At 36.7% G+C, this 27,980-nt stretch overlaps 1 protein-coding gene across 1 annotated transcript; it reads left to right on the top strand.

Annotated features, from left to right (window-relative positions):
- The first annotated feature begins 53 nt into the window (after positions 1–53).
- On the top strand, positions 54–26,360 carry SEPSECS (Sep (O-phosphoserine) tRNA:Sec (selenocysteine) tRNA synthase). The gene is made up of 11 exons (XM_059817716.1): positions 54–167; positions 1,558–1,712; positions 4,004–4,122; positions 4,210–4,368; positions 6,986–7,139; positions 11,126–11,228; positions 13,509–13,638; positions 13,753–13,844; positions 21,000–21,093; positions 21,731–21,821; positions 23,826–26,360. Exons 1-11 carry the CDS (start codon positions 54–56, stop codon positions 24,073–24,075), a joined length of 1,461 nt encoding a protein of 486 aa, XP_059673699.1. The 3' UTR covers positions 24,076–26,360.
- The last annotated feature ends 1,620 nt before the right edge of the window (positions 26,361–27,980 follow it).

The raw sequence follows: 27,980 nt of genomic DNA, 5'->3' as shown, positions 1-27,980 counted from the left end.
CAGCCGGAGCCCGCGCCCGCGCCCGAGCCCGCACCGCCGCCTGCTCCTCGGCCATGAACGCGGAGAACTTCGGCTCCAGCGAGCGGCTAGTGACGGCAGCCTACGTGCGCCAGGGGGCGCAGGGCCGCCGCGCGCACGAGCTGCGTCTGCGGGCCCTGTTGGAGCAGGTAACCGGGGCCGCCCCGCCGGCCCTCGGGGCACCGGGGCCCTGGAGTAGGGGAAGGCAGCACTGAGCCGCTCGCGGGCGTGGGCCCGGCCTGGGGCCCCGCGGGTGAGCCGCCCCCGCCTCTTCTCCGCCCGGCTCGGGCACGGCCGGAGCGTCCCCGCGCAGCCCCGTGAGCACGCAGGCCTGCCGGGCCCCGCCGGCACCCGGGCCGTTCTGCCCCAGCAGCTCCCATACTGGTTTTCCGGCCTTCTTTAACGCACCGTGCTGTTGAGCAGGGGCACGGCGCTCCCGCGGTGTGGGGCACAGTCCGGGCGAGATGGCTAGGGAGAGCCCGGCTCGCTTTGCCGTAGTGGTAGAGACCTTACGGAGCCCCGAAATAAAAGGCCACGTTTGGGAGTGAAAAAGGATTGCTTTAGGTTGTCCGTTTGCTGAGAAGGGCCCAGTAAACAGGTGAAGAAACTTTTTAAGACAGTAAGATACTAACATATTGTAACATGAGGTAGAAAATGATACTTGTAAGGTTCCAAAACAATGTACTTCTTTCTCTCCAGCGTACAGAAATCATTATCAATTCTCAAATGTTTCAATTCTTGAACATCCTTAGTCACATCGTCCACTGTTTCAAACTTACCTTTCATACCTCACTTCAGAAATTAATTAGTTTCACTGAATTTGTTTTACTCTTATTGGGACATGTAAAAAAAGCCTCTGGACTGTTGAGCTGCTGTAGTAATGCTTCATGCTTTTATGGGTACCTTTTCTCTGAGAATCTTTTCTGCAATTTGCAAAGATGAGTGCAGCTCTTAACACAGTAAAGAGCACATCTCTGGTTGCAGGTTTTGACACGTTATATTCTGTAAGTGGTTTCCTTACCTATTAGATAATAACTAGAAAGGAAAATACGCAGATAGGAAGATGTGTTGCAAGTGAAACTATATTTCCCTTCCACTCATAATTAATATTTTTGGTTCTATAATACCGAATTATCTTCCTTTCATCCAGTTTTCTCTGTTGCATTCCTGTAGTAGTAGATTCTTGTCTAGAGAATACATCAAATAATCATGTAATTAACATGTATGTGCTGTAGTGGTTGTGTGTGTACCTTGAAAGTGGTTTCACTTTCAAGAAAGTTTCACTTGAAAGTGAAAAATATCCTGACTATTTTAATATCAAGATATGCTAATGTAATTGCGCTTAATACATGGAAAACCCTTTATTTAACTTCTCTCTGAATACAGGTTCATAATATTAGATAATATAAAACAGCATAATGAAAATACAAACTGCTGTTAAGTGTGGGAAAGAAGGGTAACGTTAATCAAACAAGTTGCATAAAGTTTTGTTCCTTTTTAATTTCCAAGTTTGTTAGTAACCTTTTTATTATTATTAAGGGAAAATGTCCTGAAGATGGATGGGATGAAAGCACCATTGAACTGTTTCTTCATGAACTTGCTATAATGGATAGCAATAACTTTCTAGGCAACTGCGGTGTGGGTGAGAGGGAAGGAAGAGTGGTGTCAGGACTCGTTGCCCGAAGGCATTACAGGTACAAATTATTGGCAATTTGAATTATTCAGATATATTATTGATGCTTTCCAATGGCATATTTTATGTGTCTTGTTATCTGAAACTTTGATAGCATTTGAGAAAAATTATATAATGTGATACTGAATTGATACAATTCTCTGTATTGAATTTTCATTAGTAACTCGTTGGAAAGTCTTGAAAGAAACAAAAATCTTTTGTCAGGGTTACATCCTGTCTGCTGAACTGGTAGAAACTTAAGATGTTGAGTTGGCTGCATGCAAGGGAAGCAGAGATCTTCCTGTTTTAAAATAATCTATGCATTGCTTGCCTTTTTAAATAGTGTACAGCTTTTCATCTCTATATTATTAAAAACTACTGCATAATGTAGTTGTAAAGGATCGAACATTCCTAGTGAACAGCTATTTGTATTTGGTTACATTCGTTAATATCGTTATAATGTGATTAGTGGATATGCACAGGAAAACCCAGTCCATCTATAATAGATTTTATATGAAGTAAGGAGATCTGTAAGGACAAGAAGAGCTTTTAATAGGTTGTAGCCCTTCTGACACTTGATGGGTACATTGGATGCTATAATTCTAGAGGCTCTGTGTTAATTTCTTTATGAATATACTTTTTTTTGCATAAAGTTCTGCACTGAGTACCTTGCACTGATGTTTTATCTAACAGGAATGAAACAAAGTGAAATTTCTTGGAATGTTTCTCCTTGAAAGATTAACACAAAAGCGTATCAGAGACCAGAAATTTAGTAAGCTTTACCACATGGAAGTTGAACTACTTAGGCTTAATGGCTTTGATAAGCCCTACAGTACCATGAAAAACTTAATAAAGCAAGCCAGTAATACATTAGTTTGGCTTTTTTTGTTTTCTGTACTGCTCTCTAGTCTAGGATATGTGTGGTGAGGGAGGTAGAGGGTCACGCTCCGGACAGTATCCGAGGTAGTGTTGCGTTCTGGCAGTGCTGGAGAAAGCATGCCCAGCTTCTGGCCAGAGAGAGCCTGTGCTGGCATTTAGCTACTGTTAGTCTGATGCAGCTCTGTCACCTGGCGTCTTGCCTTCACCTGTGAGTGTCAGCAATAGAAAGGAAAGGTGTAGAGGTGTCCTCCACTCCACTTATTTCTGCAATAAATTTTACAGGTAATTTCGGGAGTGATGGAGGTAGCAGGAGACAGTTCTCAAACTGTCTTTCCTTTCAGCTTAATAAATTCTAAGGGCCAGTCTTAGGGAGGATTCCTCCTTAGGAACAAGTATGTATGTGCAGAAAAGAAAAAGTAGTAGTATGAGAAAGCTGTTAAGAGCATAGCAGCAGGAATGACGGAAGAAAATATTTTTGATGGAGTGAGAATTATGTGGAAGTTTCAATTAATTTATCAAGCTATTGTTGATTTCAACCTATAGGTTGAAATGAAGAAAAAAATTTAAGCTGTAAAACTATGCTCCAAGAAGTTCTGAATTCCATACACTCATAAAACTGCATTTTACTCTATTCCTGAGACAAAAATAGAATTAAAGACATAAATAGATATGTATTGTTACTAGGTTACTTGAGCAGCTGCTGCATTTCAGCCACGGGTGAAGTTAGTTCTGTAAGCTTATATTTTATACAGGACTTCAGGATCCTCCACTCCTGAAAGGTGCTAAATAATAACCAACATTCATAAATGCAGTTTATGACCATAATTTATAAACAGAATGCAGAGGAGATGGTATTGCATGATACATAATCTTGAATAGTAGAATGAGGTGGATGAAGTGAAGATATAGAAAAAGATGAGCAAAGTGATACCTTAACCTAACTGTCTTTCAGGACATTTTGTCACAGTATATATTATTTCTTCGCCCTGTGGAGATGAAGCATTTGTCAGGGGAGTATCTGTATAATACCTCTACACCTATGGTATGCTACACTATAGGCAACTGATTTTTGTTTTCCTTGGAGCTGTGTGCCTGAACATGTCAGCATTTATAATGCTAATTCAACAGACATCAAGAAGTGTTGAGGTACGCTTAAAAGGAAGCCTACCAGATGCTAAAGGTGTTGCTACTATGGGTCTTCTCAAAGTTTTTAGTTGCATACTGGAACATTGTTAATTTACTGTTAAAAAAAATAATAACAGTTTCATATGAATATATGTAGTTTGTTATAATGGCACTCATTATGGCAGATACTGATGTTGCATTGGATGCAGCATTTTCCACAATTGTTTATCAAATTCTCTTCAGTCAGCAAGAATTACTGCTTTGGGAAGTGAAAAAAATTGATGTATGTTTTCAACCTTTTTTGCTTAGGTTGATCCATGGAATTGGAAGGTCAGGTGATATTTCTGCAGTCCAGCCTAAAGCTGCAGGTTCTAGCCTTTTGAACAAACTTACTAATTCAGTAGTTCTGGATATTATAAAGCTGTCTGGTAGGTGTAAATCTGAAAATATCTCTCATTTGTGGGAGCATGTCTTGGGTTCTTCATGTTACTTTCTGACTTGCTTTTTATGTGCAGGTGTCCGGACAGTGACCAATTGCTTTGTGGTTCCTATGGCAACTGGCATGAGTCTAACTCTGTGTTTTTTAACTTTGCGGCACAAGAGACCAAAGGCAAAATACATTATCTGGCCACGTATAGACCAGAAATCTTGCTTTAAATCAATGATAACTGCAGGTAAGAAGGAGCTGACTGATTATGCAGTGTGTTCTTCTAACAGATGTAAAGCTTCATCTAGCAGAGTGATCAACTCATATGCTTGCAGTAAGATCCAGAAAAGGTGTAATGCATGGTAGTTCTAAATGCTTTATTTACACTTCTGATTTCTAACATGCAATCACATGTATAAGTTGTCTTCCTAATGCCTTTTAAAATGTAGGCATATGCTGAGGTACAGGGGTGTATAAGGTAGTCACTAGAGAACACAATACTAAGGAAATTACAGTTCACTCTCAGAGTTAGATGCCTAACTTGCTGTCCTGAGAATTATGTAAAACCAAGGCTCATGGTTCAAATCTCTCTCTTAGATTTATGCAAAAAGCATATGTGTCCTAGGAGTTGTGATCAGAAGGTGACAAGCTGTCTGATTTGCACATTCTTTTCTTTTAGAACATGAGAAATGTTAGCTGCCCTATTTGTTTTTCATCTTGCGGTGTCACTCAGCTCACTCAGGAAATTTGGTGCCTTTCTTAGTTCAAACCTTAATTTCTCTCAAATGGACTTCCTTGTTTACCAGTCTATAAGTAAGCTAAGGGTAGAAGTCTGTCCCTGCGCTGAAGCTGTCCCCTCCTGCAGACAGATGCATGGGATCAAGGAAGGGGCAAGTGAGGGAGACCATAATTGTCCAGTTCAGTGTGCATACCTGCAAGTGGTGGTGTAGATTCTGGTCCTAGTTCCTAGGATGAACTTATTTTTTGCATAAAAGAATCATTAGATAAAAATGACGAAGCAACTGGAAGCAGGGACTGGATTCTATCCAGGTAAGATGCAGAAGTGTTTAAAAGGAATCAGATCAGAACAAATAGAACATGTATATGAGAAAAATAGGAGTGTTTTCAGAATATTGTGCTCAATTTAGAACATCAGGCTAAGGAAATTACGTTTATAATGGAGAAGGTTGTGAGGAAATACAATGGATCTGTTAATTTTTTTAACAGTTAAGGCAGCTATCACAAAATTAGTTAAAAGAATTATCAACTAAAAATATGAGCGAAGCAGGTATCAGATATCTAACAGCTATCTATTAAATGCAATCTCTGTCTTCGAGATCACTAACTGAAAACCAGACTTGGGCTAACAATGTCAATATATCATTCTAGTCCAAGTTCTTCTATAGCGTTTGAGCCTTATGACACACATCAGTGTTAAGGCATAGTGTTCAGTCATGAAGGAAGAATTCACATAACTGCTGCCATGTTACACTGCTTTGGAAACCACTCTTTTCCTCCCGCCTCCCCCCCCGCTTTACTTTCATTCAGTAAACTGAACATCTCTCTGTTTTTTAAGAAAGTAGTAGTTGCTTCAGCTAGCATGATGTTGCTGCCATGCTACACCTGTTTGGGGTAGCGAATATATGGTTTCCAGTGTTCTGTTCTGTAAACAAAACCTTTCTGACTTATTTATTTATTTATTTATTAGCTAGAAATTTGAGCAACTACCATGACAGGCTTCACTCTTTAAGAAAGAAAATTCTTTAAGCGCTAGGTTAGGTCAGCCATACCTTTGTCTAGCTGAATCTTGAAAATCTGTGAGGATGGAGATTCCACAACCTTTCTGGATAGCAGTTCCAGTGCTGTGCTATCCTCTGAATGAAAATAAGTTTTTCTTGCTGTTGATTCTGAACCTCTCAAGCCAAAATTTGTTGCTGTTACCTCTTATTATATCCTACCAAGGAGAGTTTGGCTCTCTTGTCTTTGTAATTCCCTTACAGATGGTTGAGGGCTGCTATTATATATTCTCCTTAGCCTCTTCAGGCTTGAAAAGTCTAGCTCTTACAGCCTTTCTTTCTAAGCTGTGTGCATTATACCGCACCCATCTTGGTAGCCCTCTGATGGACCCTCTCTGGTTTCTCAACATCCCTCCTGAGCAGCCCGTTCCAAAACTGGAAACATTCCAACATTTAGAAGAAGGATATAACTTCCTTTTTTCAAACATTTCTCATATCTGTCCTTGAGAAACAATCTTACAAGGTTCAGCTGTTGTACATCTTAAATACAAACTTAAACTGGAAACTTAAAAGAATAAAATAAAATATTTGGGAAATAGCTTGGATTTCATGATATGACAAAGTTCACTTTCAAAATGAGGTCAAACATGGACATTTTTATCTTTTAAGAAGTAATTTGGAAATTTATAGATTGAATAAGGCAGAGGCTTATGATTAAAGCCAATTCATAAGGGTCATTATTGCATTGCTACATCTAATGGCATCCTTTTTTAGAGAGGCTGTTTTAGTGTGCTAATGCTTTACAAGAATGCCACTCGAACACTTTCTTTTTAATTGGGAGGGAAGAGGTTAATGTGTTTTTAAAACAATCTTAAACCTGTTGCTGTTGCAGGCAAAGAATGTAAGGTAAGCTTTTGTCTGGGGTCCAGTATTTAACAAGAATATTATTGTAGTTTTTAGCTATATGGGCATTGTACAATAAAGCAGTTTATGTATCTGTTCGTAATCCAAGAGTGAAAGAATCTGTTAAAACAAAAGAAGATTTTGTTAGATTTATACTGGAACTGAAACCCCACAATTAGTCAGAGATTTGATGATACACATTCAGGTCTTGCTTTTTTTGGTCAGGTTTTGAGCCTGTGGTGATAGAAAATGTATTAGAAGGCGATGAGCTGCGGACAGACATTGAAGCAGTGGAGGCTAAAATCAAGGTTCTTGGTGCTGAAAATATTCTTTGTGTGCATTCTACAACATCTTGCTTTGCTCCAAGGGTACCTGATAGGTAAGTAGTCTTTGTAGGAAGTGTGTTATTTGTTACTGTAAAAAACCCAAACAAACAAAACCTCCATGTTTTGAATGCTCATCTTCCTAAAATTGCTTAATTACTGCCAACAGTTAGTAAAGATACTTTAATCCCCTTGCTTAATGAAAATGGCAGTTTGAAACAATGTTCCACTTTCAGAAGAGTATATTAAAAAAGTGAGAGTAATGCAGAAGGTCTTCCTTCTGTCGTATAACTGAGGTTAATGATGATCTCTTGTGCTGAAATTAATGTCATTTTGGCAGTGGTTTTCTTACAATTTCATGGAAGCAGTAAAAGTAGACTTTCATAGACTCATAGTCCAGGAAATGTAGTTCCATAGCTAATGCCACATTTTAATATTACAGTTGCCTTTTCTAGTCTTCTCCTCTAGCCAATGATGAATTTTCATAGGCTGTTAATACAGTTAAAAAAAAAAAAAAGCTACAGCTAAATTTAAAATCTTTGCTTGAGTTACTCTTTCCTGTATTATACTGATGTTTATAGGACTAATTAAGATACACTGATATAAGGAAGCTCTTGGAAGCATCTAGGGCAGAAATAAGAGTATAACATATGACTTACCCTGCTGTAAGTTATGTTGGTTTGAACATTTGCTGCCTGATTGCATGATGCTCCTACTTATCATTTCCAGCTGTTAAATCACCATTAAAAGAAGCTTAAAATACATTGCATTCTTTCCTAATATTATTTGTCCATATACATAACTTCCATAGTTGCTATGAAGATGTCGTTCAAGCACTAGCTGAAGCTGAGATGAACATTATGGTTATGGATGGGAAATAGAGTATCTGAGACACTATTTCAACCTGTAGCTTGGTTATGAAATATCTAAAAAACTTCTCAATCTGAAAATGTTGGAGTAGCGGTGGCTAAAGTACTTGGTATATTGAGTCATTTGTCCAAAATGAGCACCATTGTTACTTGCAAAACCTGCTTTCTCTATTTGCTTACAAAAATAAGTATCAAGAAGCAAATTTCTTCGGTTTTACAATTGAACGGGTATATTTTTATGGGCTTGTATGTAATACACTGAAGTATGAGATATTAGTAAGATGTCTTTTTTTACATGGTTTTAAATGTAGTGTCTCAGTTGTTCCACTTTAATTGTTTTTAATTTATCACGAAATTTAAAAGACTTATGTTTAGAGTTCCTCTGCAGTGCATGCTTTTTTTGTTAATTACTTTGTTATCTGGAAAATTTAGTTGAATATTTGCAAGTGTAGGAAAGAAACATTGACTCTGAAACATGGCAAGTAAAGATATGTTTTGCTGTGTTTTCCTACCTTTAAAAAAACCCAGTATTTATCATAGGTTAACCCAGTTGCTAAAAGGCAAGTTAAAACTATATAATTCTGTCAGAATACTATGAACGTGGCTTGAAGTTGACTTGCAGATTTATTAGCTAACTTAAATCACAGCTATCAAAATTGAATGGTCTATTTTATAGCTTGGGCAAATGAATCTTTTACTTATCTGCCTCCTCTTTTTGACATGTGGTTGTTTTGTCCTCTGCAACTAAGAGATGAATTATTAGGTAGTGGCACTGTGTTATAATATACCACAGATACAGGAGGATTTGAACGCACTTTCTATTTAAAGGATACTGTCAACTATTGAAGGCCATAACATTCATCTTCCTACAGGAAGGAAAATCCTGTACACCATTTCTGGAGAGTACCATTTAACATGTCTATTTTTAAATATCTTGCATTTGTAAGGCTTTGTTTAGTTGTGATGGTGGTGGTATAAAATTTTAGGTGGCTTAAGATTGTTAAAAGGTCAGAGGAAGAGTTTTATGCCTGTGTACCTGTAGCTTTAATTTGAAGTATTTAACTTTACGGGAATAATTCACTAGTGTAAAAACTCCCTTCCTTGGAGCAACAACAGTTCTCAGACAGTCTTTTACCTGCTGTTGCTGTGAGTTGTCTCTAAAACTATTGTATTTAAAAGAGAACTAAAGGAAAAAAAAGTGTCTTTTTCAGTTGATCTACTTAACAGAACTCTCTATCTTGTTACTTCCATTACTATTAGAGGAAAGAGCGAACCTTTCCTTTTATGAACTTTCACAAACAGGAGAGAAAGAAAGAATAAATTGGAAAATATTTCTAAGTCCTATTTGTGACTTTTAAGAACTCGAGTAGTAGCCAAACTTACATTAATGCTTTATTTTTCTGGTATGACTAGCAGCACTTTTAATGGTTCATTTTAAGCCTTGGAAGCAGACAAGTGGTGTGCATAATTGTTTCCTTCTCTTGCATAATCACATGTTCTTTTCAAACTGTAGCACTCTCATCCTGTATTGTAATATAGATCTAATTGTTCAGTAGAATATTTTTAGGAAACGTGAAGAGACTTTTCTGTCTTCAGTACTTGAAGCTAGCTTATTGCTCCTTAAAGTCTCAGGAGGCGAGAAAGACAAACATATGTAGCAGTACACTCTCTATGTTTCCAGTTTGGTGAAATTCTCTACCTGCACTTGAAAAGGAGCCTGTAAGAGGGGAACTGTTTTCCTTTGAGTCTCTGTGGAAGGTGAGGAATGAGTCTGATTAAGATCAGCAGATCAGAAGGCAAAAACTTTGCCCTGTGTATTGTTACATTTCCTGAAGTATTCTGTTAATGTTACATAGTTCAGGATTCAGGATGTTGATAAATGTGAAAAACTATTGGACATGCAGCCCCTGCTGAATATCTTGACTGTAGAAGATCAATATCTACATTATACTACTGGTGTTTGCTAATCATTAAATGCTTGTGATTTCTTCAGGGATAATACAGTGATGATGATGTTTTCCGAAGGATTGAGGTTTAGAAAATTTAATCTGAGGTTTGCAGCTGAATTTTGCATTACAAAATGACACTAGGCAATGTAATAGAAATAGAATGCAAAGGAATGTCACCTCTTGGAAAATGTTTTCATACTCTGTCACATTTTATATGAATGTCAGTAAATTACAGTGAGAAGCTGTACAGAAGGAGACATAGTAAAAATGCATTGAAGGTTTAGAGTTTCCTGGGGTTTTTTTAACTAATACTACCTTTATCATCACTTTAAATTATTATGTATTACATTATTTTTTCAAATAGATTTTATTTCTAAAATATATTCACAAGTTTGGGGGAAATCAAGAGCTTTTTTAAAGAATAGAGCATGATTGGAGTCCTTCAAAAAAGGGTACTAAGTACCTGTATGTTTAAAATGCTGAAGGCCCTTACCCAAAATAACTTATGCACCCACATAAATCCTAGTTTGACTGAGAAATCAATCCAGGCTGAGCTCACTGATTTCAGGATTTTCTAAAGGCAAGTGAAGAGTTGTCTTTATTTCTGAGTAAACAGTTGAATGAAGTTTTAATTTGTTGATTTCCACATTCAGATATTTTAGGGCTCTCCATTCCTTTGAAGAATATCTTTTCTGTTAATCAGTTTATTTGAAATATGCAAGTGAGATTTCAGCCAAAGGGTTGAAATACTAGTTCTTTGAAATAAACAGAAGCATGTAAAGACTTACTGTTGTATGATGCTTTTGATTCCCAAGACACATCTTGAAACTTCCATCAGGGCAGTTTCAGGTTGAATATTTAGAAGAAAAGGAAAAAAAGTGTGAATAGCTAAACCTCTGTCAGTTATCATTAAAGTAGTATAAAAAAATGCTTATGTCTGAAGCAGAATGATTTGGGATCTGTTTACTGTGTTCCAGACAAAACTTCAGCGAAGCATGAAAAATTTCAGCCCAGCCAACAATTTGTAGTGTATGTAAAACCTAACAGAATTTTCTTCTTAACCCTTATAGCTTAAGGTGACAAGTGCTACCTTGAGGTAGTAATCAAAAAAGTTTCTTTTCTCATTCTGACCTCCCTGTAGACCTTTCAGTCTTTCAATAGTCTGATTTGTAACATGAGTTACAGTTATCAATGTTTCTCTAAATTACAATTTTATGCTCATAGACTGGAGGAACTGGCTGTGATTTGTGCTAATTATGACATTCCCCATATTGTCAACAATGCATATGGAGTTCAGTCTTCAAAATGTATGCATCTTATCCAGCAGGTAGGAGCTGTGTTTTTTAAATAGTAATTTTTTTAACAAGTATAAATAACTCTCTGATTGTAGACAACACTAGCAAATTTTATCAGATGTTTCACAGCCTTGAGACTAATCCTGTGCATGTCTGATATTTGAATAATTTTCTGAGAAAGCAGAGCAGAGGGGAGTAGAGCTTAAAAATAATATGTTATTACTATTACATGCTTTTTATGTATTAAACCCAAATTTATTTAGGTTTTATTTATGTTCAAGTGTCTTTCATAATGGTAAAATGTCCTTACTAAGCTTTCTTAAAATATTTCATAAACTCATTAACTAAAAATAAAATAACGGATGATACTTGAATAGGGATTAAGCCTTTAACAGAATGTGAATTACAGATTTTCATTTGAAGGTACAAGATTCTGCAGCAACACTTTATAGACCTCCCCACTATTAAAATATTGTTGTCACAGAGAACAACTGGGGAAACTGGGTTAAGTTCAATGTTGTGTTTGAAAAAGTTTAATTTCTGTTCCTGTTTAGTTTGAAAAGGAGGTTGCTTAATATCTAAGATCAGCCATGAAACTTAGAATTCTTGCATTTTGCTCATTGCAATGTACATGCACTGTTTCTTAAGCAATGTATTTTCCCTCCCTGGAGGAAACTGTAAGGATTAAGTAATTCAGCTTGCACTTAAAGCAAGGTTTATGGTTTATAGTTGGACGTGATGATCTTAAGGGTCTTTTCCAACCTAAATGATTCTGTGATTCAATATTTCTCTTTTCTCTTTGTTGCCCATATCAAGAGAATAGGGGGATATTTTTTTAACAGGATCCAGGGAATCCTGAACTATTACAAGTTTAAAATACACTGGTCATTTTTTTTTTCTAATTAAGAAGACATTATGTTATTAACTGGGCACAGACCAACCTGATATGTAATTATGACAGGAACATCATGTTGGCATTTCTAAATCTTGAGAGACTGAAGGCATTTGACAAAACTTGAAGTGATATGTGGAGTAGAAAATGGTGTATGCTTTATTTGTAATGTACTTGGTACATGTTTATTGTATTTAACTTGCACAAGTTTAGTGAAATGCTGACATGAAGGGGGCTGTGGGATTGCTGAGTTTTACTGCGTGGAATGTATCTAATGATAATCTTTTCAGACTGCAAAGCTATAAATAGAACTGTTACTGTGTTGATTTCTGTATTTTCTCTTGGCTTGATAGGTTGTTTGGTGGTTTTTTGTTTATTTATTCTTTGGTTATGCAAATGTATACGTTTGAGCTCTGATTTGTTTTACATTTATTTACAAAAATATACTTCCTGTGATAGAAAATGTGCTGTCAATGAGGAAGTAGTTATTAATGAATGCTTAGGAATATGTACATGCTGAGCACAGTGTGAACAGAACTTGCAAGAGTATCACAGGAAAGAGCTTTTGAGACCATTTCATTTGTCATGCTTTTCCTCTGGTGGTCTCCTGTCAATTAAATCAAATTATAGCTGCTGGCATTCTTCTTCCCATCAAAAACCTGACAAATTTGGAGTGCTTCTTCCCATCTCCCATGCACTAAACTATTAAAACATAGGAATAATAACTGTGGTTTAGTTGGATCTGGTTTTTTCACTCTTTTTGCCATAGCTATTAACTCTGTTTCTATTTCTTGGTTTTAATATGTAGTACTTTAATATGTATGTATTTGAATATACTTTAATATGTATGCTCTTTAATATAGTTTTCAGGTTCTGTTGTGCTGCATACTTTTTAATTGTACAGCTCACAGTAGTGTATTACTCAAATTGAAGATGTACTGCAGAATCTAAATTTTTTTTTTTCCCTTAAGAATATATGAGTGGCTAGGTATAAGGATGTTTTGTCTGCTTTTTTTTTGTCCTTCGTCCATTAATCCTTTACTGTGAGAATCTGTGAAATGTTTTGGGTTGTACAGTTTTAACTGTATTAATTCCCATTAAATTCCAAGGGTTTTCTTTTTGGTTGTTGTTTAAAATAAGCTATACTTAAACTTGCAGGAACTAAAATCAGGGTTTCAAGTAATAACAAAATAGGAATTTGTAAGGTACTATGTAAGCAGACAATGGTAACAACAGTGAGCAATGCTAAGAAAAGGTAATACTCTGATTTTTAATTTTTTATCACAAATACAATGTCTGAGAGAGTTTCGGGAATTACATGTATTTCAGTTACATTGCTGTGTGATTATGATGCTATCACGTGTTTCCTTTTTCCTAATGAACGCTGTGGATTTTTTTTTTTTGTTCCTTTTTGATAAAGGGTGCTCGAGTAGGCAGAATAGATGCTTTTGTTCAGAGCTTGGATAAAAATTTTATGGTTCCAGTAGGTGGTGCTATCATTGCTGGCTTCAATGAGTCCTTCATTCAGGAGATCAGCAAAATGTATCCAGGTAACTAGTTCATGGACAGATTTCATCCGTACGAAATAACTGTAGAAAACTTGATTATCAGCCTTCTTTAAAATTTATTTCTGCCAATTTAATCTGTATATTTTTTATTTTCAGGAAGAGCATCTGCATCTCCTTCTTTAGATGTCCTCATTACACTTCTGTCTCTAGGTGCCAGTGGCTACAAACAGTTACTGAAAGAGAGAAAGGTAAGCATTTTGGCAAGCAGCCCGTTCCTGAAGTCAGCTGTTTACAATGTCTTGTTGCAAAACTGCTTTGTGTAGTAAATCCAGTTTCTGTCTAGAAAGCTGTTGAATTTCTTCTGAGCTCACAGCTCTGAATCTGGAAGGGCGGTATGATATAATTACTTCTTGGCCAAATGGTGCTCATGAGTAAGCATGATTTCCATGTTGCTTTCCAAACCAGAAAGCTAAACTGAGGTCCTGTACTATCTTGTACAGTATTCATATTTGTTCTAAAGTGTGACTAATACAGTAGAATTTTGCCTAAAAAAGCTTAATCTGAGAAATACTGTGCTGTGTTATCATGGTCGCACTGCTTCCAAGACTAAAGTGTGAGATTGGACACTCGGAGGTAACCCAAGGTTCTCTGCTGTTCTTCATTTGGCCCTATGTGTGGTCTGTGGTTGGAACTTGTACATTTTGAGTTGTCCTTCAGTTCTGGACATAATACCGGCTGGATTTTGCTATCTTATATATAAACACAGATGATTCTTTTTGTAGAGGGTTTTAGGTAAGGAAATGCAGTGAATTAAGTACTGTTAATAGTTCTAAATCATGCATGATCTGTTCCATTATTTTATTTAGAAACTATGTTCCAGTTTCCTGCTGACAGCTTGCTGATGCCTCTGATTACCTGGCAGGGCAATAGTGCTGAATGCAGTGACTTGTTTCTAGCTGCTTGTAGAGGCATCCAGAAATTCTCTACTGGAATTGAGATCCCATAGGAATAGCTAGACTATTAGAAAACCAAACCAGCTTAGTGGCCTTACAAGGACTAAGAAGTGATCCGTGCAACTAAAGTGAAAACATGGTTTATGAAACACTGAGAGCAATTACCACTTTTGCCACTATCGCAATACAATTTCAAACATTTTATTCTAGACTGTTGTATGTATTGCCATGTTTGGTTTGTGTCTTCATTAAAAGCAAATTGTATTTTTTCCTCCTTCACTCTCATCTCCAAAAGAATCTCAGGTGAATTTATCTTCTGCAAAGCTGATTTTGATGTTAGATTTACACTGGTAGCAGATATATAATGGGCAGTATAAATATTATTCAAGTCATAAATAATAATTCTTTCATAAATAAAATGTCTTAATGAATAGCTGTATATTTTTAAACATGTCATTTTCTTGGAAGTAGAATTCTAAAGTGAGTAAAGCATTATATTTTTACAACTTCAGGTCTTTTTATTTCAAATGTGAGTATACTCTATAAACACAGCCTTATATATGGCATAAATGTTTCTTTTATTGGATTTGCTGTAGAAATAGAAACCTTTTTTTGCTGAAATCTGTTTGTTCCTGCATTGTAAAAGTGTAATAGTGGTAGTTTATTGTCTGTGCTCTGTGAAAGCAGAGGCAGAGCTATTAGGCTCCCAGCAGGAGCTATTTATAGCTTGACATTGAGTACTCCTTTCTGTATCAGTGCAGCTCCACCTATTCACACAAAAAGTCAGCTATAAAAAACTTCAAGTATTTTTTTTTTTCTTTCTCTTTTTACCTTATCCTTATTCACATGGGTGTTACTTCAGGTTATTTGAGCTCAAGCCAGAAAGACCAGAATGTTACTGAGAACAGATTAATCTTGCACAACCAAAGAAAGAAATAGTCTGCCCAGTTTTTCTTTTACACGGATGAACTGTTTAATATAGGAAGGGAAGAGAGTGTATGAGGGAGAGGAGCATGTACATGGAGTGGGATTTTCTAACAAGCTGGCAGTCATGGGGTGTGCAGTTGTCCAAGAGTATGAGATTATATGTTATGGTATGAAGGAGTAAAATGGTGCAATGGATCTGACGTCAGAAGAGCAGGGGAGTAGCACACACATGCTGTCCAAGTGACTGAATAAGGTGGCCATATATGAAAGCTTAATAAGGAATGTTTTCAGCAGTCGTATTTAGCCTTGATGTTTCCAGATAGAGGATGGAAGAAGACCACCAACAGTAATGTTTTCTCACTTGTTCTAAATTTCCAGTATTCCTTTTTATGTGTTTGTGGTGTTTAGAACAGTGGCTTTCTGATGTCACTAGGGGATTCTGGGTCCTTTTGTAATGCAGATAATGACAGCTGATCCATAGTCAAATTGGTAATATCTTTGCTTTTAAAGAACTCATAATATTATGTAAAGGTTATGTTTTTTCTAGTGACTCCTTTGATTTCCTTAGTACAGGTTATGTCGTGTCCCATATTCTGCATTGCCAGGTCTTAAAACGCTCTATTTTCATTTACGTATTTGTGTGTCTGAACCAGGCCACATGTAGCAAATATAGTGGTTACACTGTGTAATAGCATAAACAGTAGACTTCGACTGTTACCTCAGAATTGATGGAGAGCGAGGACCCTACATTCAGGGTTTACATTCAGGACCCTACGTATATCAGGTTTAATACCTGTTAACTGTTTTCCAATGTGGTCCATTTAATCCATTTAACTAATTATTACACTGGTATTATCGAAGAGGTGATGGCTTTTTTGTTTTCAGCAGTTATGGATTTCCTCATTAGACTTTCCTTAACAATCTAAACTATCAAGATAATTCTGATTTTCTTAAATGTATTTCTGTGTTACTTGGGACATGACGGAGCTTTTTATAGCTGTATCCATGTGTATACTTTCTAAGAGTGGTTAACTGGAGTAATTTTTATGTCTTTATGGAGTATGTATCTAAGATATTTAAAATCACACTGAGTGGGAGGAAATTGTTTGGTTTTTACAATTCAGTAAAATACTGGGTTTACATTTCACGGTTTATTATTGATGTAATTATTCTGATAGGAATAAATTATTTGTACCATCCAGTGTGAGTTTATATTGCTGCTCTACTTATGATTGAATTTAAGAATATGAGAAAAGCCATTTAATGCTGAATATTAAAAATGTAAAAAAAATCAAATATTCGTACAAGAAGATGCGCATTTGTTACTCCTCTTTTTTTTTTGCCTTGTCAGTTTGCTACACTATAGGTTGTCAAATGTGTGGGTATGTTGCAGGATTTTCCTCGTGTGAAATATGTGGAACCATATTCAAATTTTAGAGTGGCTGGAGGCAAGATAGTTTTAACTGAATGTGATCATTATCTTAGATGGTGTTGTGTAATTAAACAAGTGCCAAGTATGAATGGAAGCCTCAAAGAGGCCTATGTACTCAAAGCATGTATTGGAAAGGTATGGCCCACAAGGAGCCTGATCTCAAGGTCTTGCAAGTGTTGAAGAGAAAATGTGTTGATCGTTGTTGTTAAGAAAGACCTTTTAAAAAAATAGAAGTGTGGCGATTGTCAGCATTAGTGTTACCATATCAGGTTGGCAAGACTTTCTGGGCAGTTTCTGTTAGATTACTTTTATATGCTATAAAAATTTAAAGGTAGGTTCTGTAATTAATTTCATATTTTTAAAACTTTCCAGTATAGTATAAATTCAGAACAAAATTCTCAAATCTTGCAATGCAAGGCAATCTATATATGAGGGTAAGTGGTATATGTAGGTATCACACATGTACACGTACATTTTCTGTCATGTGTTTAGCTGCATTTCAAGAAAGTAAGCCTTCTACTGGGGCTCTCTGGGGCATATACTAACAGGTCTCCATGCTCAGCACTGCAGCCTCTCTTTGTCTGCATGAAGTCTGTGCCAAATGGTCTGATCAGATCACAGGTCAGATGCAGCTGGTCAGTCTAATACACAAAGCAGAAGAGAGGCTATGATGGTTGCATTACAAATAGCTGCTGCCACAAAGTAATTTAAGATGGGACCAGATCAGTCTCAGGTACAGCATATGAGAGTTGGCAGTCTGTATCTAGTGCAAAGAGGTTGTAAAATTACTCTTCTGCAGTGTCTCCTTCAGCGCCGTAAACAGCTATATGGCTGTTCTCTGAGGACAACTCATCTTTTCAGATGAGAGTGAAACAGGGAGGAAGGCAGAGTGTTACAGACTCAGAGCATAAGCAAGCTGGGTGGTTAGAACCAGCTAGGATAGTTTCAACCACGCACAAAAAGTTTTCTGGCCTTTATAAATTGTCTCTCTGTCACCTGATATGGGACTAATGGCATATTCAGTACCCCCATCTTCTGCTTTTTCTCTGGAGCTACTGGCTTTTTGCTTACTTGTTTCCCTCTAGTTACTTTCATGTGGAAGAAGAACAGTGCCTATCACAATGGAGCAACAAATGAAGAGTCACCCATATTAGTGTAGGTTCTATTAAAAATAGTTTTGTAATGTAAATACAGTATGATTCAAATATTTTTAATAATTGTTACAACACTTCTTGAAAATATTTTGTATATGTATGTGGAAGTAGGCCATTTTGTCCAAATAATTTAGTAGTTTGGCACATTTGATGCATACGCCATTGTTGACTTGTTTTTCGTATTTTCTGAGGTATTTTGTTTAGGTGCTAGAAAGACCAGAAGTGCAAGGCATTTTCACATTGTTTAGCATTCATTTCACTAGCCTGGTGAGATTTTGTGATAAGTTTCTAAGAGGAAGGAGTGAATTAAATAATGAAACTTAACTGACATTTAGTGCTTGGATTGTTCAGTGCAACTTTAGCATAATAGTTAGCTTCATTGGAGAAAACTTGAGTGCCTGCCACAGAAAATCAATTATGTAAGAGCTCATTTGTATATAATTGCTTAGGGTGCTTATAAATTTTCCACGTAACAGAAATATTTTTTAATAGAGGTTGGTTATAGATTTGACCTCACAAAAATACTGCTTTTTTCCTTTTTTTGGAAAAGCCGTTAATCTATTTTGCAACAAACTGCTTAACTTCTGAAACTATAAAATATCTAGAGGGCTTTCAATGGAAAGATGCAAAATAGTGTCGTTCATAAAAATGGGAAGTTTTGAATTTGTGTTCAGGCAGCTTCAGTCAAACTGATGAAAACACACACTTGGATTATTTTTTTGTTTTGCCATCTTCCCATTCTCCTTTGTTTTAACAAATTCCTATGTATGTAAAGGGTCATCTAGTAATGTAGGTATTTAATCTTAATTAAATTTAATACATTTTTACAGTGGGTAACTGGTTATACCAACTTGCAGTCCTTTCAGTAATAAATACTATAAGAGATGCAATAGAGAATTCCCTAGGTGCAATACACAAAAATTAATTACTTGGGAATTTGTTCCTGTTCCAGTACAGGTTTTTCTCATTACCAATTTCACCAATAGTATCTCCATAGTAGAGACAAGTTATGTATATTTCTGTAATACTTTGTGTCAGTTGTAGAAGTAAATAGCCAGCAGAGGGAGCATAAATTAATTTATGATTTGGATTCCAAAAAAATACTAATAAAATGGCTAACACATTGGTGATGCTTATTGTGGAACGCAAATAACAAATGAGTAATGTGTTTATATTCAGTGACAGACCAGAAGGAAGGCAAAAGTGTCTGAACTTTTGAAACATAAATGTTTTTCAACTTCTGAGAGTGAACTGTAAATAAACTCTGATGAACGGAAACCATAAAATCACTTGATTTACAAATGCCTCTAAAAAATAAGAATGATATTTCACAAATTTCAAGTTCTGATAATTAACTGTAGATGCCTCCCAAAATTTTTGTTGTTGTTCCAAGTATTGCAGAAGCTTTATATGCTCTTGTTGATAGTTGAATCAATAGCCTAACTCATTTAGACAGTAACATAGTACTTTTTCCTCTCTAGCCGAATTGATTCTGTGTATTAGGAAGAACAGGTCAGGAGCTGTGTTTGTTTGGTCACTCATGAAGTAAGACTGGGGTCGCTGCAGTGGCTCAAGAAAAGCAGCTGTAACGTTTTTCTAACTTAGCTACCACAAAGCTCATTCGGTTTCATAAGACCTTTGGGAGAGTCTGCTCAAAAACATAATTTCAATCACAAGCTATAATTTGTATCTGTCAGAGTGCACAGGTCAGAACAGGATACTAGTCTACAAACAGAAGAGGCAACTCTATTTAAAGAGTGAAAAATCACTTGTCAGGTCCAGAAATTGATGAGGATGCTTGAACAGGCAGTCACATTGAAGCAGATGAGCAGCACAGTCTTTATGGCCAGAAAGAGGAAAAATCTGGTGTTTAGTATCTTTTAAAAAGATTACCCAGTATCTGTATCTTTTTGCTAGTTTTTATGAGAGACTAAGCATTAAAAAGAATGGAAAAGAAGTCGAAGGATACAATAAGAAGAATGGTGTTTATTCTCACTCTGTCCATAAGTGTTTTGAGCTGATATGTGAAGAGGAAGATACTAAACTGAGGAAGACCATGAGCAATTATCATAGATTACTACTGGGGAAGAGGGAGGAAATAAAATAGGAGTGAAGTAAGAGAAGCAGCCTTTTATGTGCAGTGTGACTTGTATCTAAGCCAAAGCATTTATGAATCTTAGTTTTATGACACTTTCACAATGAAGGTGCAATCTCATTAAGTGATAGCAGAAATTCAGATATCTCCATTCTTTTAGTAGGCTTGAACAGGAGGGGTTGGTCCCAGGAAGAGGACTAGCTGCACAATAGAGCTGAGTATTTAGGAGAATATATATTGTGTGAAACAAATGTGTACTCATAGCCTTCTCCTTAAGAGACTGTATTGCCATTCTCGTACAGAAAACGCAGTCTATGCGCTAGTGATAATTATGATTGTGTGACACATGGTAACAAAATGCACTACTTTTAGTCTGGAATGTATTAATAGAGAGAAAACAAAGTAAGGAGCAATGTGCTATAACATGGCCATCTGTGATGGTAACAGTTCATTCTCTGTGGCTCAGGGTGCTAGGGTGGGGGGAAGCTCTTGCAGGAGTGAGGTGGGCTAAGACCTGCTGTGCAGTGGGAATCTTTTCAAGATTTTACTTCCCTAGGTTTCAGGGCCATGGAGAGAATGACTGACATCGCAAGCACATATATTAGACCAGATAGAGAGCTTTGTACCAGCTTGAGGGGGAAGAACAGTGTTCGGGAAATGGAGCTGTTCCTTTATAGAATGATTTCAGAGAATTGTCTGGTCTGCTTACTTGGTACGCATGAAAAGAGGATCAGCTGGGCATCTGTAGGATATAATGGAGACTTAACAGTTTTGTGAAATAGGTACTATTTTCTCTGTTTGATAGCTAATAACAAAAAATACTGCATCTTTTTTTTTCCCAGGAGATGTTTTCCTATCTTTCAAGTGAGCTGAAGAAGCTGGCAGATATCCACAATGAGAGACTGTTAGACACAACACATAATCCCATTTCCTTAGGTAATTGTTGGGTTTTATCTTTTAAAAAAAATTTCTAATATACTGTGCATTCATAATGCACTTTCACATACAGTTCCTATATATTAAATATTGTTCACTACACTCCATTAAATTGTTCTTAGGCTGAGATGAAAACACGGAACCTAATAAGATAACCTACTATGAAAGTAGAGTAGTGACTTGAGCCCTTTTATTTTTTTACAAAATTGCTCCTGCCCAACATACTCATTTATTGTAATCAAGGCAGGCAGAAGATGTTAGCATGTAGTAATAATTTATAAATAAGTAGATTTAAAAATAAATTAGGGTATCATTATTTTACCCATCATCTTATAGTGCTGTGAAAGAGATTATGGAATTCCTACTCAAGATATTTGTTCTAACCAAAAATTCTGCTGAACACCAAATTAATATTGCCTACCTGTGCAGAATCTCTGCCTTACATACAGTCTAACTAAAGAAGTAATCTGTGAAAGCTTGTGGGGAAAATCAGAAATCATGAAATGTAGTATTCGTATTTCTTTTTTTCTTTGTATCTAAACGCAAATATTTAGCTAGATTTTTATTGTTGGAAAACAGCTTCTTTGCAGAAAAAGAAGTTTTGTAGTAGCTTTAACATGACCTTTTTTTACTTTAGCCATGTCACTGAAGAATCTAGATGAAAATAATGATGCTGCTGTTACCCAGCTTGGATCTATGCTTTTCACAAGACAAGTTTCTGGAGCAAGGTGAGGATGCTATGAGTTTGAAAAATTTGAGGGGTTGTATTAGCATATCTTTCATGAAATCCTGTAATCCTTGTTTTGTACCAATTGTCTCATGATTACAGGTTATGGTCTGACAATAACAAGTCAGAGAGTAATACACCCTTCTTCATCACTGTTATCTACTAATAATGTCTACCAGCCTGAGTTAGCAATGAGGCCCTCTTTGTTAGCTTTGGTAGGCTAAATAGATAATCTATGCCCATTTAATTTAGTGTCATTATTCCCTGGTACCCCTTGGTTTCATTTAGTTTCCAGCTGTTGCCTGATCTTATAGTTAAGTTGTAAGCTACTTAGGGAAGATCTTTGTTTTGTTTATTGCAGCACAAATATGGTTGTGCTGGATGTCAGGGGAATAAGCTTTTAATACCTTACATAGCTTTTTGTTACATGGAAGAAAATCCTCCTTTCCGGAACTAATTGTGTTTAAAAAAAAAAAAAAAAAGAAAAATTTAAAAATCTACAACATGAGCCAGTCTGAGTTGACTTTATTCTTAGAGAAACTGGTACATGGAAATGCAAGCCAAATTTTTAATTATTTTGGTTTAAACCTTTTAGAAGAAGAGAATGATTTAAAATTTGTTTTGGCAGGATTCCTTAATCTGAATATTACTGCTGCCATGCTAACTTCTGCCATAGACTTAATGTCATTTTATTGTAGCAGAGCTGAATGTTACCACATCAGAAGGTATGCTTCATTAGCTTGGATTATTCCACTTCCTGCACAGATGAATGACAGTAAAGCTGTATGTACTGTAGTTAGATGCTCTTTTTAATTTGCCTGTCCTAACCTTGGCTTGTCCTGCAATTTCAGCCATCTTTGGCTGAAATGATTCAAGAGGTTCAATTTTTTAAAAGTTAAATCTCTCCAATTCTTTGCCTGATACAAAGGTTTCAGGGTTTTCCTTTTTTTATGTGAGTAATTTTTTTGTCGTGTATACACTGTTTGACCTGGCATTTCAACAGATTTTAAATGTTATGCTTGTGCCGAATGTCAATGGTAGGAATAGCAACTCCCCACCCACTTCACTAGCATATAGGCTTTTGCATAACCCATGGTCTGAGCACTTGGACAGAGGAAGGATCTGCTAATCCTAGTCGTATTTGTCTGAATGCAGTTTCTTTTATGAACTGCAGGGAATGTCTCTATAGATGTAGTAAATTTGTATCAATTGATTGGTGTTAACTGCTTGTGTAGGCTTTAACTATAGCCACAAGGTGAGTTGCTCCTTTAACAAGTAAGGATGTGGGTTAGGGTCTTGATTTATCAGGAAATGGCTACGTGTTGGAAGTGCTGAGAAATAGGGTGTAGTAGGTAGCGGTTCTTAGTATGAGGAAGAGATAAAAGTGGTGGCAAAAACTATCCACTACAAGGAGGGAATGAATATGAGGTTCACATCATAGGATGGGGCAAAAGGGAGATGCAGTAGAGAGGAATGGATGGGAAAAAGTTGGGGTCCTGGGCCCTCTGAATCACTTGAACCCAGACATTTTGGACTGCAGTACAGTATGCCAAGCAGATGTCTGTACTAAGGCTGCTGTCGGTATACTGACCCAGGCAGCTCAGGGTCACCAGGTTGCCTAAGGAGGGGTGAACAGACCCAGGTCAGAGACAGAGCACATTGGATAGTTAGGGCTTGTTATGGAATAGGAAAGTTTGCTGCAGATGTCTTTCCCCCCCCCACACACACTGGGGAGCTCATAAGTACCAGTAATGAAGACCTTAATAACTTAACTGGAGAGGGGAAGGGACATGTGCATATGCACACAGACTCGAGCTAATTCAGGATCTGCTACTACTGTCACTCATAGTAATGCTTGGGCACTAACTTGGAGAATGCCTGATCTAAGCCTGCTTACATTAATTTCTTCAGAGTTAGCAGAAGTGTATATGTGTTCATCGTAAGGTATCACATAAAAAATCCAAGGCATCTTTAACTGAATCACAATTTTGTTTGTTTGTTTCAGGGTTGTTCCCTGTGGATCTGTGCAAACAGTGAATAACTACACTTTTAAAGGCTTTATGTCACATGCAAATGACTATCCTTGTGCTTACCTCAATGCTGCCTCAGCAATTGGAATTAAAAAGCAAGATGTAGATGTATTCCTAAAAAGACTCGACAAGTGTTTGAAGACTGCTAGAAAAGAGGCAAAGAAAGAAAAAAGTGGAAATGAAATAAGTAATTCTAATACAGGCATGGAACAACTTGAAGACTAGAAGATACAAATTTAGTAACACTGGAAGATAATGCTTTTGTTTGAAGTATGTCAGGTTTGTATTGCGTTAGCATTGTGAATCTGCAGTGAAGAAAATTTATTCCTGATCTGAAAACAACAACAACAAAAAAATTGGGTGAAATTCAGCTTTAAAGAAAGTAGGTGATATTCTCTCCAAGACAGAGGGCCAGACACAAGTTTTTTGCAGCACAAATATGCACTTAATATCTGCCAAATAAAACCTTTACGTTTACAAAGACCTTGAGCTGGCCTTTCAGTCTGTGGGTGACTGTTTGGACAGGTGTTCAGCAAATCACAGAATGCCTATTCACATATTCTTGATTAACAAGATTTATTTTGTCTTTTTTCCATTTCATCTTTTCTTTGATAGGGTGATCAGGTCAGAGACCCACTGAAAGGAGGAATGCCTTGAGGGATTAATGCAGCAGTTTCAAGAGCCAGTGAGACCCTGAGGTTATTTGGGCATTTTTAGTCCAATTGTTGTTAACATTTATAGACTTCCATTTCTGAAGTGTCTCTTGCCATTGGCACTGTTTCTTCGTAACTGTGTGCGGTTGCTGATTTGAATTCATTAAGCAAACAATAGATTCAGAGTCTGTTCCTGAAACAAAGGTTCCATATCACCAGAGTGACAGTGCTGTAGGTTGCAAAACTTTTAGTTAATCATTCTTAAATGCGCTATTACTACATTGCATGTAGTTTTTACATCATTTACTATTCAAAGTGAGCTTAATGTTCAAAGACATTTTCTTTGTCTGTCTGTAATGTAGTAATACTTGGGACACCGCAATTAATGAGTTCTAAATGTCAGGAAGTATTCTAGCTACTTTGTTTGGTGGGATCTGAGACACGTATTCTTCAGAGCCCTCTGTAAATTGCTTAATCAAAATAGTGGTGCTTTTGAAAGGATTGTCTATCCAGCATGTTCAAATTAATTGATACAAGAGGTGATGTTAATATGCAGAAGTTAATAGTATGCTAATCATCATGAAGGTGCTCTCACTTAGTGAGGTCCATTGTATCTTAAGCTTAAATTGAACTGCTGCTTCTACATTGTTATTGCTACAGTTACACGTTAGACTGATTAAAGCTTGTGAAAGTATGGCTCCCCGGACTACAGTCGCAGTTGTTGTTTGCTGTACAAACACATCCTAGGAGAAATGTAATATAACTTGGCCACTGAGTCTTTGTGGCTATAAGGAGATGTAAATTTCTTTTATTTCTCTCTCTTTTTTTTTCTTTTTCCCTTTTTTTCATTGAGAGCATGCTATACCTCAGTTTTTCCAGTCAGTAAAGCTCTTCCACAAGTTTGGGAGCCAAAACTCTGCAGCTCACTGCCTCAGTATTCAGTATATTGGAGCAGCCAGTGGAAACCTCAAGGCCTTAGTGATACCTTTCTTCCAAGTTTTTGATATTGCTGTTCTGTGCCTGAATGAGTATAAATTACTAAGTTAGATGACTAGTCATGTAACGCGAATGTTAGAACTGTTGCTGTGAGAGTTTAGGGAGGTGTATGGTAGCAGCTAAGATAAGCATTTGATGAATAATATCCTGAAACTGAATAAAGAAATGAGCAGTTGTCTTCTCTGAGAGGAAGAAACCTCTGCCTTTTATGTTCTTATAATAAATTGTCTGCTGCAAACAATTCACTCACTTCTACTACTATAGGTTGAACTGCTTTCTCGGGTAGTGTTTTTCCTGTCATCAAAATGTTTACCATTTGCAATCAAAGTTGAACATTTCAACAAATCTCTATAAACAAGTATCCAGGGAAGGAATTAAGTCATTTGTTCTGATTTTGACCTTTTAAACCTTTTTTTAATCTAAAAAAGTATTTTAAGATGATGGCTTTAATTGGAAAAAAAAACAACACATTTTTAATTTGTGTGTCGTTACATCTCTTCACAAATCTGAGTGATGCCACCTGAAGTCAGGAAATTTAAAATATTTTGAGAAATGTACCCCATCACATGTATAAACTCTTGAACTAAATATTTGTTATGTTTACTTAGGTAATCTGGTGTACCAGTTTTCAGTTTTGCTTGCTTGCTTTGTCCCCTTAAATGTCGTCACTTAATATTCAGTTTTTAGAGACGGAAGAATTATATAAAGTCATTATAAACGTAATGAAATTTTAAGTAATTCAAATGACAATATACTTTCAAGTAAATGGAGAATAATTGGTTATTTAGGAGATTCAGTAGATAAAAAGTATTTTTCAAGGAAGAGTATAAATAATTTATTCTCTATTCACTAATATCTGTAATAAAGTGGTAAAATAGTATTGGAACATAACCCATGAGCGGAGTTTTCATTTCCTTTGTATAACAGATACGGGGAGTTTTTGTGGCTATGGCAGGTCTCATCCACTAAAAGTAGTACTGTGAAAGATGGTCATAGCTTGGGCATAGGTTTGTTAAACTATGCAGAGTAAAACAAATGTATTAACAATATTTGTCTTCTGTGAAGATCTTTCTAAGATTGTACAGTGAAGTAAGAAGCTTCTTAACTAAATTAACTGTGCAGCCCTTTTCCTAACCTCTGCATAGGCACATGTCACTAAAGGCTTCTGAATGCCTCAAAAATCTACAAGAGCCAACTTGCTGTCTCCAGCATCCACATGGCTGGTGAGACATCTAGGAAGGCTACCTGGTCTTCAGAATGTACTTGGGGTTCATATAGCAAGAATCCTAGTAGAAACACCAAGAATAGATGCCCATTTAATAAGGCTATCTCACAGCTACTATTTATGTAGCTACTGATCTCCTTCATCTTCTAGGTCACAGCATGTGGTTACCAGATGTGAAATAGGAATGGGCAAGCACTTGAAATATTCCAGAAGAGCTGAGGATTCAGAAAGAGAAGTTTAGGAGGTTACCATTCTTGCTACCTAGTCTGCTCCTTTGCCAAAAGTTAACTGCCCTGTAGCAGAGGTAGCAAAGTGATCCGTGTGCTTGGCAGCTGCCACAATTCATACAGTGTATTAACAAATACTGAAATTGGGATGTGTTGGAGCATTGCAGGTATGAGAAGCAGTTGCTGTAGAGCTAGCACATTTCCCATTCTACTTCTGCAGAACGTATATTTTAGGGATACCTGCTTCTGAAGACAGTAACCTCTGGCAGCCAGGCAGGGTGCATGGGTAGGCAGGGGCCCCTTGAATTACTGCAGTCTGAATTGCCAAAGTGACTTCCCTCCCTTATGGTGCCTGTAGCTGTTTTGTGAGATGCTTTTCTTTCCCTCTGATACTACATCTTATGCTATCTGGATCTGTATAGGTGAAAGAAATGAAGGAGCAGATGGACTGGCTTTATAAAAATAGCACTGGGATAATACAGTGCAAGCAAACTGACACTGAATGACCCATCTCACAGGCCCACTCTTAGTTTATACTTCTTTTGTAGTATCTGAGATAATGAACAAGAGGAAGGACTGTTCGAGCAAGAACACTGCCTATTCACACTTTGCTCATAACGATTGCCTAAGATACAAAGCAAATCTACCAGATGCAGCAAATTCTCTTGAGCCTAAGAAAGCAAAATTGTAATGTTGCAAATGTAAATGCTGGCATTGCAGCTTAATACACATATAAACCGAGCAATCTATATTGTGCGATCATCATTTTTTAAGAAAGGCTGGAGCCCAGAGACTAGCAAATGTTCTCATCTGCAGTGTATCAGCAGTTCTCAGTCTTCAGCTGCTGTATAGATAATAATTCTAATTGAAGAATCATTACATGAATCCATATGTGAATGATAGATGGGCTATAGCCGTTTGTTCGTGAGGCTTTAAAAATTGAGTTGCTGTTTTCACTTTCTATAAAGGATCATTAGATTGCCTTTTTTTTTTAATGCAACATTTTAATCAACCTGGCTTGACAGGATT

Source organism: Gavia stellata, chromosome 5, assembly GCF_030936135.1.
Source record: "Gavia stellata isolate bGavSte3 chromosome 5, bGavSte3.hap2, whole genome shotgun sequence".
Lineage (NCBI taxonomy): Eukaryota > Metazoa > Chordata > Aves > Gaviiformes > Gaviidae > Gavia > Gavia stellata.
The sequence above is the reverse complement of the archived record's forward strand: the minus strand, read 5'-3'. Positions and strand labels throughout refer to the sequence as shown.

What these genes read in the sequence shown, in the direction of transcription:
- SEPSECS (XM_059817716.1), top strand. Translation starts at nt 54, where the DNA reads ATGAACGCGGAGAACTTCGGCTCCAGCGAGCGGCTAGTGACGGCAGCC. An exon ending in GCTCCAAGGGTACCTGATAG is followed by an intron (nt 7,140 to 11,125) that starts GTAAGTAGTCTT and finishes TTATGCTCATAG; the next exon opens with ACTGGAGGAACTGGCTGTGA. An exon ending in GTATGCATCTTATCCAGCAG is followed by an intron (nt 11,229 to 13,508) that starts GTAGGAGCTGTG and finishes TTTTTGATAAAG; the next exon opens with GGTGCTCGAGTAGGCAGAAT.